At 28.8% G+C, this 14,185-nt stretch overlaps 2 protein-coding genes across 3 annotated transcripts; both read left to right on the top strand.

The window, feature by feature from the left end:
- Positions 1–495: 495 nt before the first annotated feature.
- On the top strand, positions 496–8,783 carry LOC139995391 (serine/threonine-protein kinase SIK3). 2 transcript variants are annotated; one of them, XM_072018801.1, is made up of 13 exons: positions 496–691; positions 1,441–1,737; positions 1,854–2,024; positions 2,108–2,231; positions 2,323–2,443; positions 2,523–2,760; positions 2,837–3,161; positions 3,260–3,393; positions 3,480–3,639; positions 4,161–4,292; positions 4,473–4,691; positions 4,773–4,969; positions 5,111–8,783. In XM_072018801.1, the coding sequence occupies exons 1-13, from the start codon at positions 539–541 to the stop codon at positions 5,612–5,614; spliced, it is 2,775 nt and encodes a 924-aa protein (XP_071874902.1). In that variant the 5' UTR covers positions 496–538; the 3' UTR covers positions 5,615–8,783. The 2 variants fall into 2 exon arrangements, with proteins under 2 accessions (XP_071874902.1, XP_071874901.1); XM_072018800.1 differs by having other exon boundaries at positions 4,470–4,691.
- A 143-nt stretch (positions 8,784–8,926) lies between these two features.
- Egg (SET domain bifurcated histone lysine methyltransferase eggless) lies at positions 8,927–13,868 on the top strand. Its single transcript, XM_072018793.1, has 14 exons — positions 8,927–9,286; positions 9,419–9,689; positions 9,787–9,916; positions 9,987–10,130; positions 10,208–10,572; positions 10,655–10,884; positions 10,966–11,374; positions 11,448–11,681; positions 11,774–12,118; positions 12,201–12,368; positions 12,431–12,739; positions 12,814–13,076; positions 13,167–13,494; positions 13,612–13,868. The coding sequence occupies exons 2-14, from the start codon at positions 9,459–9,461 to the stop codon at positions 13,816–13,818; spliced, it is 3,363 nt and encodes a 1,120-aa protein (XP_071874894.1). The 5' UTR covers positions 8,927–9,286; positions 9,419–9,458; the 3' UTR covers positions 13,819–13,868.
- Positions 13,869–14,185: the final 317 nt, after the last annotated feature.

Here is a 14,185-nt window from a genome sequence, read left to right as displayed (position 1 = left end):
ACTTAAAAGTAAAATGAATGCTTAATGAAAAATCTATTAGTTTATTTAAGAAACAAGCGACAGTTTTTTATATTTCATATATGTAAAGATGTTTTACATGAATGTATACAAACTAAGGATGATACATTCAATGCTCTGTGAACTTAAAAAAAAAGGATCAACGAACTCAAATCTATATATTTCTATTTATTAATTTTCATGAATAACATTTACTTGCATAGATGGCGTATAAGGATTTATCTCATAACTACGTAAAAAAAGTAAACAAACAATGCATATAATCAATAACTATGGATAATTAATGAATCCTTCTTACAGATTTCATTTATTCTATCCTATAAATCGTTTTTATACAAAACATCGCTTTAGGATTTTTTTTCGCAATTGATAATAATACTTGATTTTTTTTGATTTTTTAATTTGAATTATTTTACTAGATGGCAGAAGTGTCGATTAGCCATAGCACCTCTAGCGGAAATATTAATGTACTAAACAGTAAATGATTGGTAACGAGTTGAGCGAGACAAGTGATTAAAAAATGGCATCCGCGACGACGTCGCACAATGAGGTTTCGCAAGAATTTTCTGTCAACAAACTTATTCGTGTTGGTTATTACGAATTGGAAAAGACTATTGGCAAGGGAAATTTTGCCGTTGTTAAAATGGCCACCCACGTTGTGACTAAATCGAAGGTAAGTCCATTGTTAACGCATTTTTCTCACAAACACGAACACCCGTCATTTTGTCGTTATATCTTTGGATAACGACATAGACATATAAATTATATCATATTTTACGCATCATAAAAGCTTTCTATGTAATAACAATGTGTCAAAACACGAAGAGAGCTAATAACTTGAAAGAATGTTTCGCGAACCTATGTTACCAACAGATACTATTACATCGATTGAAATATGTTCGTTGGATGTTTTTTCAAATCATTATTAATGATAATAGATTGGATATCATTGAAAAGTAAAAATAAAAATACCGTCAATTAATGTTCATATAGAAATTTATTGATTCGATATGTATTGATTCTATATGATCCTATGCATGTAGTATTTTTTTTTAATTTGCATTCATTCGTCTTGTTTTTCCTCTTTGTATGTTTTCCTGTTTTCATATAGTAATTAAATCAAATATATTATATTACTACAATTTTATATATTAATTCTCTGGTATTGTAATGCAATTAATTTTTATAATGAAATACGAATTATATAAAAAATACATCTTTTCTTTAATGATCTTTTATGTGCTTTGAAAAATTTGTAAACATTTTGTGTTAATAGATGATATATATATTACTAATGATCATGTTGTGGTTTAAATTTTTTAAAATAACAAAATATTAAATTAAACTGAATATATTAGACGTTACTTGTTTGTAATATTTCTTAACAGTCATAAATTTGTAATATGTATATTTCTGTTATAGGTTGCTATCAAAATAATAGATAAAACAAAATTAAATGAAGAAAATCTAGCAAAAATTTTTCGTGAAGTACATATAATGAAACGATTAAGGCATCCACATATTATAAGATTGTACCAAGTAATGGAAACAGAAAAGATGATATATTTAGTTACTGAATATGCTCCAGGAGGAGAAATATTTGATCACCTTGTACGGAATGGAAGAATGCCAGAACCAGAAGCAAGAAGAATTTTTCGTCAAATTGTTCTTGCTGTTTGTTACCTTCATCAACAGAGAGTTGTTCATCGAGATCTTAAGGTTTAAATGCAAAAAAATGTATTTTTAAAATATTTCAAAAATTTATAAAAAATTCAAAAAATGAAAAAGTTGTTGTATTCATATATAAAATGACTATGTATATATTATTATTTTAGGCTGAGAATTTACTACTTGATGCAGACAATAATATAAAACTTGCAGACTTTGGATTTAGTAACGAATATACTCCAGGTGTTCCACTTAGCACCTGGTGTGGGTCCCCACCATATGCTGCTCCAGAAATTTTTGAAGGAAAGCACTATGATGGCCCAAGGGCTGATGTATGGGTATGTCATATTATTATTACAATGTATTAAAATAACAAAAAATTCTTATCATTTAAATATTTTATCTGCCTTATATATTATAGAGCCTAGGTGTTGTTTTGTATGTGTTGGTTTGTGGTGCATTACCATTTGATGGACCCACAATGCAACTACTACGTTCTGTAGTAATCTCAGGGAAATTCAGAATACCATTTTTTATGTCTGCAGGTAAATGTACAAATTTATATAATTTTAACATATTGTACTCCATTATGTGTTTTAAATATATACATTTGACTAATATATCAATTTTTTATAGAATGTGAGAAACTGATTAGACATATGTTGGTAGTAGAACCAGAACGACGTTTAAGTATTTCACAAATTTTAGCGCACTCTTGGATGGGTGGAGATGGTACAACAGAACCTGAACCAGGAGGGTAATATATAAATACCAATAAAATACGTACAGTAAATATATGAAAGAGGTATTTTATTTATTTTAATGTATGTTTTCAGGTGTAATCCTGAAAATGTGCCACCACAATTAAATCAGGTAGTGATAGAAAATATGTTAAGATTACCAGGGCTTAGTCCAGAAACATTGTTAAAAGCAGTTCAAGGAAATGCTTTTGACCATGTGTCAGCAATATATAATCTTCTTGTTGACCGATTAGAACCAACAATGCCTAGTTTACCTAGTATTCAAAGTATACCAGGAGATTATGCTCCTGATGGAGCACATCAGTTAGAAAAGGTAAATATTGCATTTTATTCTGTTATCTAACAGCATGTATTTCAAAATCATATTCTTCTTCTTTGCTGTTCAAAAGTTTGGTGATACAGAAGCAGAAACAGAAGAAAGAAGTGGATTGCAACTTACACCTGGCACACCTTATCACACAACAAGAAGACACACAGTTGGACCTGGTGATACAGCTCACCAGCCACCAACATCATATCCTTATAGCTATAACCATACTACAGGCGATCCAGCATTACGACTCCTTCCTATACTACAGTATAATAATACTGATCCTCAAGTGTTACCTCATACAAATCTACCCTTAAACCTTCCTTTAGTACAACATCAACCTCCTCAAAACTTTCAAATCAAAGATCAACATTTATTAAAGCCTCCTCCTGTGATGGGTGCAAGTAAGTAATATATACTACTTGCTTATTTTAGTTTATTTTACTACTAGGATATTTTAGTAAATCATTTCACTTTTTAATAAACATTTTATTAATTACAGCGGGGAGTTTTGGAAGAAGAGCTTCGGATGGTGGAGCCAATCTTCATGTCTTCTATCAACAACATGGCAGCAATTCTGGTGGTACTGAAGATGGAGGATGGAGTCAACCTGGTAGTAGAGAACACTTACAACCTGTAAGAAAAATAAATACTATGACGCTATGAAATATTTATTAAAAAATTAGTTTGCAGCACGACTAATTTGTTCATGTTGTATATAGATACAAAGTGGAAGTCCAACTTTGGTACCATGTGCTCAGTCATTAAATGTTGGAGTTAATAGTGGAAATGGTGATGCAAATGGTAATAATAGTGGAAGTGGAAGTGGCGGTAGCGATAGAAGAAGACGAAGTGGTGTTACTGCCGTTATGCAAAGACCAGGTACTGTGGATTATCCTTTTCAGGTATTTGTGTGCACATCATTATGCACTTTATTACAACATGTTTTATATCACTTCGACGAAAGTTGATTATTATGATTTGCTGTATCAATTAGTTTAAAAGCTTGCTATATTTCTTCATTTCTAAATTGTAAGTATTATCATGCCTTGTTTATATCTTTGCTTTTGCAATATTTGCATATTGGTATGTATTTTTGTTTCTTTGTTTTGACAATGGTATATTGCATGATAAATGTCTTTATGTGACAAAATTTTATATTGTTATATAAATATTATAATCATTGTGTATTATTTATTACTACTAGTATAATGTTACATACTATATGTAAATATATTTGAATAATAATTTTATTTTAAATTCATATATAATTTTATTTAAATAATATACATGTGCACTTTATCTGCCATGTATTTCATTATATTTGATTTTATTTTTGATTTTGCATGGTTTTTTGTGTCTACTGCACTACCATGCCTCGTTGGTTGGTAATATGCATGTAGTTATAAATCCGGAAATGGTAATGGAGGTGGAAGCTAGGATGAATAGAGCTTACCTCCCATCACGGCTGTTACCAACACATCTTAGAGGATCTACACATCCTAAGAAGAATCCATTGTATCATACTAGCACTGGTAATTTTTGTGTGGTTTTTTGCGTTTTGTATAAATAGAAAAACGAATTACCATAAGTATTGTATATTCGTTGTTAACACATTTATATGCTTATTTATATTGTATCATATATACAAGTGTGTGATTTGTATAATTATAATCATCAAATAATACATTATTTTGTTTTGCTGTTTTTAGTAGGCAACAGAGATTCATATAAGGAACCAAGTACTCATGTTTCTACAGAAAGATATTCTCCCGTTCGAAGAGCATCCGAAGGTTCTGGTCCCCCTGGACCTGGGATTCAGGCACTTCAGCAAGAATATCAACAATTGCAAAGGTTAGCGTCACCATCACATAGTCCTGCAAGTATTCCTGGATCCCCTGTACATGAAAGAGGGGTAGCAGCAATCACACAAGGTATTTTTAATCTTGTTGTTTGTTGTATGATATATAAGGTATAAATAGAAAAACTTTTTTAAACTATAATATAATTGTTAGGTTTAAGTGGATTAACTACAGCAGCAGTACAGGGCAGCATAGTTCATGGTACTCCAACGCAACCACCAGCAACACCATTAGATTTGAGTCCATTAAGACACCATAGATCACCAGCTACCACACCAGTTAGTTATTCGCCTAGTAACAGTCCAGCTTTAGATATGATTCAAGAAGAACATCCTGTAGAAATACCAAGGGTAAATAAATAACTTTTTTATTGTTAAACTTATTTAACAAATTGTTGCTTAATTATAATTTTCTATATTGAAATATATATATTATATATATTTTATATAATTCTATTAAAATAACTATCATAGTGTAATTATTTGTTCTAGGTACCACCTCAAATATCTGTAACAGATCTTGGGGGACAAGTAACACTAATTAGTTGTTCACCTTCACCATCTCCATCGCCTGATTCGCTTGAAGATTCGTTACCTCATTACAGTCCTCTTCCCAGCTTCATCATCTCAGAACCATGTGACCCATTGAGACCTAGTATTACACGCGGTATCGGTAGGCCACTAAATACGTCAATACCTACAGAAGTTGAAGTTACATTATCTGATGAATCGAGTAGGTTGAATTCAGAAGCTATATTAGGTCGTGTAAAACAAATTATAGATGCAAGAGCCCCTCCAAAAGGATTTGTCTTCTCTAGAGAAGAAGTGAAAGGTGGCGGGCTTAGTTTAGAATACCCAGGTGGTGTTCAAATTGAACTTAGAGTATGTGAATCAGAAGAGAAGGAAGTAAAAGGCATTAAGATGCGAAGAATTAGTGGGGACCAATTACAGTACAGTCAACTTTGTCAGCAGCTGATCTCGTGTATTACTGTTTGACGACAGCCAGCTTATAATATAATGTTTTTCTTATATATTACGTTACATTCCTGGTGCCACACACACCACTCATTACAGTATTGCACATGCATGCTGCATACGTACGAGCGGTACTTTAAGCATACCATTCTTTATATTGATACATTCATATATGTAACATTCAGTGTGCTTCGTTTCTCAAGATTCTTTCTCCTTTTTTGTTTTGATTTATTTGGAAAAGAGGAAATTTTTTAACTTGTGCATAATATGAAGCCAGAACAAAAACATTACAATAATTTTTGGAAGTCTTATTATTAAGACTTTAAAAGATATACAAACATATATGCTTTTATGCAAGCAAGACGATGTTTTGCTACTTCTAAACAACCTAAGTATTAACAACCTGGACGTTTTTCATAAACTTTAATCGTTAATGTACATCACACATCATTCCTTTTTGTAGAATATTTGTCTTCATGTTAGAGGTTTATAGCTAGTAAATTCATATTTTACTGTTCAAATCATCATCAGGTGCCCTTTTTAGCTTAGGTAAAAAGAAAAGCGTCTTTTGTACCGAATTAGATGGCAAAATATAAGCATTTTCATGGTATATATGTCTTTCTAATATGATAAAGATGTTTTATATGGAATTTACTATACTTAATCGATTGCCATTGCAGACAGTTTTAATTTCATAATCTATATTCCATGTTTGTAAATATTCGTTTTACAAATACTGCAATCTTTTTTCTTTTATGTTATTGAAACTAGAAGAATTGCCTTCTTTTTTCTGGTACAAATATTACTCCGTTGGATAATTTAATTTTAATAGCTAGAGACATATACATAATCTTTTGTATAGTGCAAATACACTATTGTGGTTTGTAGTTCAAAAACTACACAGACTGAGTTACGATTGTATATCTTTCTTTTTTAAAATCGGATATTAACATTTGTTGCAATTTTTAATGACATAATCACAGATTATAAATTTTTGAAAAACGATGAAATATCAGAATAGAATACTTTCCAGTGGTTGCACTTATGGAGCATTTAATTTTTGCCATTTAAAAAGAAAAGTATGCAACCTAGCTCTCCTTGTGTAACCAAAGAGTTGAGTTGCTTTTATAGTATCAAATATTGAAGGTACATCTTTTATCCACATTTTAAAAACAAAAGGGAAATATGAACTATAATAACTTCTAGGTAATGTTAAATGAAGTTGTAACTAGGCTAGCCCTTTTTTTATCATTTTGTTGCAATGATTAGATAAAAGACATTATATTAGTGTCATATAAGAGAAGTAGAAAATTTAATTCATTTAACATAAACAAAATATTTTTCTAAATTCACTTATTCGTGAACTAAACAAAAGATAATGTGCAGAGAAATGTTTTCTGTGTATAGAACAAACTACAATGTTTTTTATAGGATACAACTTGTACAGCTTAATTTTTTTCATTATATTATTAGATGTGTGTTTGTTCTCTTTCTGGCAAAAATACTTTGACTTAACATATTTATTTTTTAAATTTATTTATTAGGTTCAATGATAATGTTTAACTCTAGAATGTTTTAAATTCATTACGATTATTTTGTAATAAATACAACACATGTAATTCGACGAATAATTTATATAATATATACAAGTTGTATTCTGTAAGTGAAATCGCGAAACGTTGTATTTCCCGTACTAGTACATCTTTTATTTGAAAATTCCACTTTAAATCATAAATCAATTTATGTTTATTAAAAGTAATAATGCTTTTATGTTTTTGTAAATAATGAAATTGATGTAAATATATGATATATACTATTTAGAGATCTCTAAAGTATACATTATATAGGCTATTCTATTTGAGATAACTGTTTTTAATATTTTAATGCATTGAAATATTTGTTAATGTATAATTATTCTTGCAGTATATTTTATTATAAAATCTCTTGTAAAAATGTATATATTAATTTTAGATTCAATTAATATTATGTTGGAAGAATAATCGTGGAATCATCTTCATATTAGTTTAAATCAAATCATAAAGGAGTTTACATATATTCAAATTATATGAATAAATTATTTCATTAGAGTTAGTCAAATCAGAATAGCCTACCAATATTATGTAATGCCCAATTTCCATCGAATAATTAGTAGTTTATTAAGTTATACCATTTTTAAGTTTTGTATCTAGATATTCAAATCAAAGTGGAAATCTTGTACATTTGCACTTATATTAGAATAGATTTATAATGAATATATATCATTAAATGTTATGATATAACTTGATAGTTCTTTGCAGATTATTCAAGTTGCAATTTTTTAGTAATATAGATGGTATATTTCATTATAAATCATTAATAAATCCTCTGAATAATTCTTAATATATTAAGTATTAGATATCTAAAAATATCTACTACACTATATAAATTAAGTATATTGCTAGTACATGAGATAAGCGAGATTACACTCTTAGCATCTATTTGCAAAGATATCTTAAAGCAGTGATTCATTTGTACAAAAATGTTTTTTACCAAATAATGTTTTAATTTTCTTTCTATATTTTGTATAGGGCAGTAATATTATTTGGGTCTTCCTTACAAATTTTGATTTTCTTATGATAATATTGGAATGCATGCTTTTATCCTTGTACATTATGATGTGTTGTGTATATTTTGTAAATTCTGAAATCCGGAATACCAAAATCTAATAATTGAAAACTATATAAAGTATATTATTTTAGACATTTTCTGCTATCAGTTTAAATGTACATAATTGTTACGAAAATGCTAAAGAATACCAAAAAATTTAATAACTAAATATTTTTTATTTTAGCTGAATTTTTAAATATCATGATTGAGAATGCAATTGTGCATAAACAAACAAATTCTATATTGATGGAAAATGGGCAAAAATATTACAATTACGCACAACAGTGAAAGTGTAGATCAACATAATCCAATTTACTGTACATAACACATATACATAATTATTCATTTAGGATACATACTACGTGTATGTATACAGAAGCAAACTATGTACATTGTAAACATTTGCTATATGGATAGGATACAGATAGTATTTTCTGCTGTCAATTCTTCAACTAAGACTGTGATTTTTAAATATACTAATGGCTAGGTAGATACAATACATATTGATTAAATATGATAAAATAAAAATAAAAGAGATATTCAAAACATGTGCATTTTTAATGTTTCTATTCATTTTGTACAACAATAAACGTATTTGTTAATTGTGTTATTTAGTATCTAGATCTCGATTGACTAATATATAAATCACTCTTTTGATTATACCCAAATACTTAAAAATTATATATTATGAGTTGTACCAAGATTTCTTCTATTTATATTTGAAATTATCAATGTTTCCCGCGCTAGTTATTTGGTAGGTGGCACTAATCTGGCTGGCTTTCACATCATTCTGTTGTAAATAAACTAATAATGGACATTTTATTTATTATTATTAAGCTTTTTTAACTACCCGTGATATGAATAAATGTGAAAAGAATCAAATGTATAGAATCAGCAAAATATGAAATGTTTAAATATTTTTGTATGAATTAAATTCAAAATCGAAAATAGTTGCCGAATAAGAACATATTTCATTAAATAGTTTCATCAAATAATGTATTAAAGAAATTGTGTTTATCTGTTATTAATGTAAAAATTGTTACATTGGTAAATATTATCTTTTTTTACATTTTTGATACTTAATCAGTATTTTAGTTACCTAACCCATATATTTGTTTTTATTTACATTTACGTCATTATACTTATCTGTAAATAAATAAACATTTCTTTATTTTTAAGTTACCAGAACATTATAATACTTTTAATAATATTGTACAAAATGGAAGTCATTGAACTTGTTTCGGATGATGAAGCATCAGGGGATAACACAGAAAAAAATAGAAGTTCAATAATTTGCAATTCTAATTGTGTAAACTTTGAATGTTCTTCTGGAGTAGATATGAAATTAGCACCTTCTTTTGCATGTGCTTTTTATGGAGTGAATACAGAAAAAAAAAAAGGGCGTATGATATGTACAAAGTGTTTTATTGTTGCTTTAGAACACCAAAAGGTTTGACTTATAAAATATGTATTTTTGACTAATTAATGTGGTATTGTAAGAGACAGATGTTTGTTTGATATTTACACTATGATATTAATTTTCATAGCAATTGGTTGCAGCTTTCGTAGATCGTAAGCCATTATTGAAGTGTGAATTTCCAGACCATACAATGGAGGTAGAAATTTCTGATAGTGAAGATTCAGATGATGAGAAAAAGAAAGATATATGTGATGAGGGTAAAATTAAAATTGTATTACAACGTATTATGTATATTTGAGATATTGGTACATGTTTTATTTGTTTCAGAAAAATATTTGCCAGAAGAAATGCTTGCGGATATGGAAGAAATGTTAGATAGTACATTAAACAATATTTTAGAGAAGTATGATGTTGACTATCAAATTGAACAAGCTCATAATGTACTAAAAGATCAGTGGAATAGAATAGATGGTATATCATTATTTTGCAAAGTACAATTTATATATATTTGTTACATTTGAATTAGATCACATAATTTTTTTAAACAGAGCAAAATGAAGTTCTGGATAAAACAATTAAAGATTTGATGTGTACTATGGATATGTTACGTAATAATTTATATGATGAATTCAGACCACAAATTCAAATGCTCCAAGAACTTCAAATAAATGATGGATATGTGGATAATGGATTTTATCCATTAGTGGCAACAAAAAAAGTTACACAAATAAGAATTTCCTCTTCTTCAACGTTAGAAGATAATCAACCAGAAGTTTTACCAATTGAACAAGATAATAGCCAAGTTGTAGTTTTGGATTTACCTCCAATTGGTCCACTTGTGAGAACACAGATAGATACTGATACCATTGTATATATTATGAAGCATCCACTTATGCCATGGATTAAAGCAAAGGTTTGTGAATATATTCTTACTTGAATTTTATACAAATAGTTCTGCATTTAATCTACTTAAAGCTTTTCTTCTTGTTTACTAGGTGCAAACTGTAGTCTATAGAATTCCCTTACATTGTCGTGTAAAATTATTACAAAAGAAGTATAATTCTGTTATTAAATCTGTTTCTGGTAAACAAATCGCAGCTGCCGTAACTAGCCAAGTAATAATTCCAATTGGTACACGAGTAGTTGCTCTATTTAAAGATGTTTCATCTAGTAATTTTTATAGTGGAGTTATAGCTGAACCACCAAAAGCTACAAATAAGTATAGGTATAATTCATAGATGAAATTTTAAATAAATTAATAATATATGAATAATAGTAAGTAATAATAGATTTGTTATTTTTTTAGATATTTGGTATTCTTTGATGATGGATATGCTCAATATGTTGAGCACAAATATATTTATTTAGTTGCTGAATCTTCCAACAAAGTTTGGGAAGATATACCTAATGAATCTCGTGATTTTGTGAAGAAATATATTGAAACATATCCTGAAAGACCAATGGTGAAACTACAAACAGGACAAGTAGTAAAAACAGAATGGAATGGTAAATGGTGGGTTGCAAGAGTAATTCAAGTTGATGCAAGTTTAGTACAAATGCATTTTGATGCTGATGGAAGAACAGAATGGATCTACAGAGGTTCAGCTAGATTAGGGCCTTTATATATTGAACTTTTAAAAGCCAATGCTAGACAACAAGGACATCATGCATCTGTCAATACACCTAGTCGACATCGACTGCCTGCTATCTCTAATGTATGTGAAGCATTTTAATTATATTTTTATAGGAAATAATTAATGTAAATCTTACTAATATTTAATATTTTAGAAAAGCAATTTACCTTATGTAGAATATACATCTAATCTAGAACCTGAGGAAGAAAGATTTTCTCAATTAGAAAAAGAACAGAATATAGTAAATGAAACTATAAATACAGTTACATCAAGTGCACCACAGCAATCACGTGCTGTTGCTAGAAAAAGTACAAGTAAAAAGCAAAATATTATGGATACAAGTTCCTATAATCCTACAACAGAAACAAAACCTTCTCATAGTATCGTTGTAAGTGTATTGAATAAACTAATTATAATTCTTATAAGATAATTTAAAATGAAATATAAGATTTAAAAGCATATATTATCATTTCATCTTAGTACTACCAAACACAGAACAAGATTCAAACAAAAAAATTTGTTCCACATAAATGTGGCCCTCAGTGCGTTCAAGGAATATCTTTTACACCTGATGACTTGAGAGGTTATTCACCTCTTTCAATACCATTACTCTGTGGTTGGAACAGACAACTTTGTAAATATCCAAAAGGCAAGAAAATTACGTTATATCAAGCTCCATGTGGTGTCAGATTACGAAATATGGAAGAGTTACACCAGTATCTTCGCAAAACAGGCAGCCCAATGTCAGTTGATTTATTTGATTTTGATTATTGGGTGCATTGTCTAGCAGAATTTGTCTTGGATAAATGTTTTATCAATATAAAGGTAAATAAAATATTACGATTATTGAGATAATTAATACTTGCTTAGTATTTTATAACTCGATCGTTCTTTTTTTAATTTCAAGGATCTCAGTTATGGTATAGAAAATGTACCAATACCATGTGTCAATGAATTAGATCACACTCAACCAGATACCATTAGATATAGCACTCAGAGAGAACCAACGGAAGGAGTTAATCTTAATTTAGATCCAAATTTCTTGTGTAGCTGTGATTGCGAAGACGATTGTCAAGTATGCTCTTTTTATAATAATTTAAATTATAAGATATCTAATTATAAAAAATCATTTTATAGGATAAAACAAAATGTCAATGTTGGCAATTAACAATACAAGGTGCTACTCTCGGAGGAAGAGTGCCAAATACATCTGTTGGTTACGTATATAAACGTTTACCAGAGCCAGTTACTACTGGAATTTATGAATGTAATTCTGAATGTAAATGTGCTGTAAAAACTTGCTTGAATAGAGTAGTACAACATCCATTAACATTAAAATTACAAGTGTTCAAAACAGCTCCTCGGGGCTGGGGTATTCGATGTCTAAACGATATTCCTCTTGGATCTTTTATTTGTATATATGCTGGTAGATTACTTACAGAACAGGTAAAAAATTACAATAAGATATAGTACAAACAGTATAAGTTATTTTAAGATTTATCTCTTTCTCAATCTATAAGGGAGCTAATGAAGGTGGTAAAAATTATGGAGATGAATACCTAGCAGAATTGGATTATGTGGAAGTAGTGGAAAGTATTAAAGAAGGATATGAAAGTGATGTTCTTGAATCAGAAATGCCATTATCTACCACAGAAGATAAAAAGAAATCTATAACTAGCGATGATGAGGATAATACGAAAATAAATGCAAATGATTCAGACGAAGATTTTAACGTTAGTAGATACTTAAATTTCAATGTAGATTCTACAGAACCTTCTATTAGGTAAGTAAAAAGTACTTAATTATTAATAAATGATGTAGTCTATATTAACAGAATATTAATAATAAAGAAAAATTATTAATAATGATATAGAAAAAGGCTAAGGAAACGAAAACGAGATGATGTCAATCAAGATGGATCTGAAGAAAATAGCGAAGATGGACACCCTGCTAAAGCCACCGAAAATATTACGAAGTCTTCTACCAATGAAAATCGTCCAAATGATCTAGATGCAATTACTATAAGTGATGAAGAAGAAAATAGAAGTGGCAGACGCGAACCAAGTAGATTTGATCCAACAGTGGAACCAACACAAATAGAAAGACCTAAATTTAAATCAGTAAGAGATTTCTTTGGAGAAGATGAGGCTGTTTATATAATGGATGCTAAAACAACTGGAAATATTGGACGTTATTTAAACGTAAGATATATTTTAATTGAAACTTTTACATGACTAGAATACTTCAAAACAGAATTTGGTACTGTTACTTCTATTATTAACATTATATTTGAATTATAATTATTGGTAATTTTTCAGCATTCATGTGATCCAAACGTTTTTGTGCAAAATGTATTTGTAGACACGCATGATGTAAGATTTCCATGGGTGGCATTCTTTGCTTTAAATTACATAAGAGCAGGTCAGGAATTAACATGGAATTACAGTTATGATGTTGGAAGTATACCAGGTAAAGTCATCATCTGTAAATGTGGTGCATCTAATTGTAGAGGTCGACTTCTCTAATATGTGACATGCTTTATATAAAATTAATAAAATTTGATCGATAAACGTGATTTAGATTTCCCTTTTTTTTAAATAATATGATTTGTTATTATAAGTTGTATAAAATGCGCAAGAAAGTATTTTGCTCATCATTAAGAAGATGTCATTTTTTAAGTGGTTTAATAATATTTTTATTTTATATTTATATTGTAGTTATTGAAATATTACAAGTTAGTGTACAAAATAAAATAAATGCAGAAAATCTAAAAATCAACCACTATATTTTACAAACATAATGTTTTGTCTTAAAATATTTAATGTGTTAATAGTGCATTTTATATATAGATATGATATGAAAAAGATAAGATATTAGCAAAAATATATATTT

This window comes from Bombus fervidus, chromosome 16, assembly GCF_041682495.2.
Source record: "Bombus fervidus isolate BK054 chromosome 16, iyBomFerv1, whole genome shotgun sequence".
Classification (NCBI taxonomy): Eukaryota; Metazoa; Arthropoda; class Insecta; order Hymenoptera; family Apidae; genus Bombus; species Bombus fervidus.
This window is presented reverse-complemented; position numbering and strand designations above follow the sequence as displayed.

What these genes read in the sequence shown, in the direction of transcription:
- Egg (XM_072018793.1), top strand. Translation starts at nt 9,459, where the DNA reads ATGGAAGTCATTGAACTTGTTTCGGATGATGAAGCATCAGGGGATAAC. An exon ending in AATGTTTTATCAATATAAAG is followed by an intron (nt 12,119 to 12,200) that starts GTAAATAAAATA and finishes TTTAATTTCAAG; the next exon opens with GATCTCAGTTATGGTATAGA. An exon ending in TCTACAGAACCTTCTATTAG is followed by an intron (nt 13,077 to 13,166) that starts GTAAGTAAAAAG and finishes ATAATGATATAG; the next exon opens with AAAAAGGCTAAGGAAACGAA.
- LOC139995391 (XM_072018800.1), top strand. Translation starts at nt 539, where the DNA reads ATGGCATCCGCGACGACGTCGCACAATGAGGTTTCGCAAGAATTTTCT. An exon ending in ACAGAACCTGAACCAGGAGG is followed by an intron (nt 2,444 to 2,522) that starts GTAATATATAAA and finishes GTATGTTTTCAG; the next exon opens with GTGTAATCCTGAAAATGTGC. An exon ending in TCCTCCTGTGATGGGTGCAA is followed by an intron (nt 3,162 to 3,259) that starts GTAAGTAATATA and finishes TATTAATTACAG; the next exon opens with CGGGGAGTTTTGGAAGAAGA.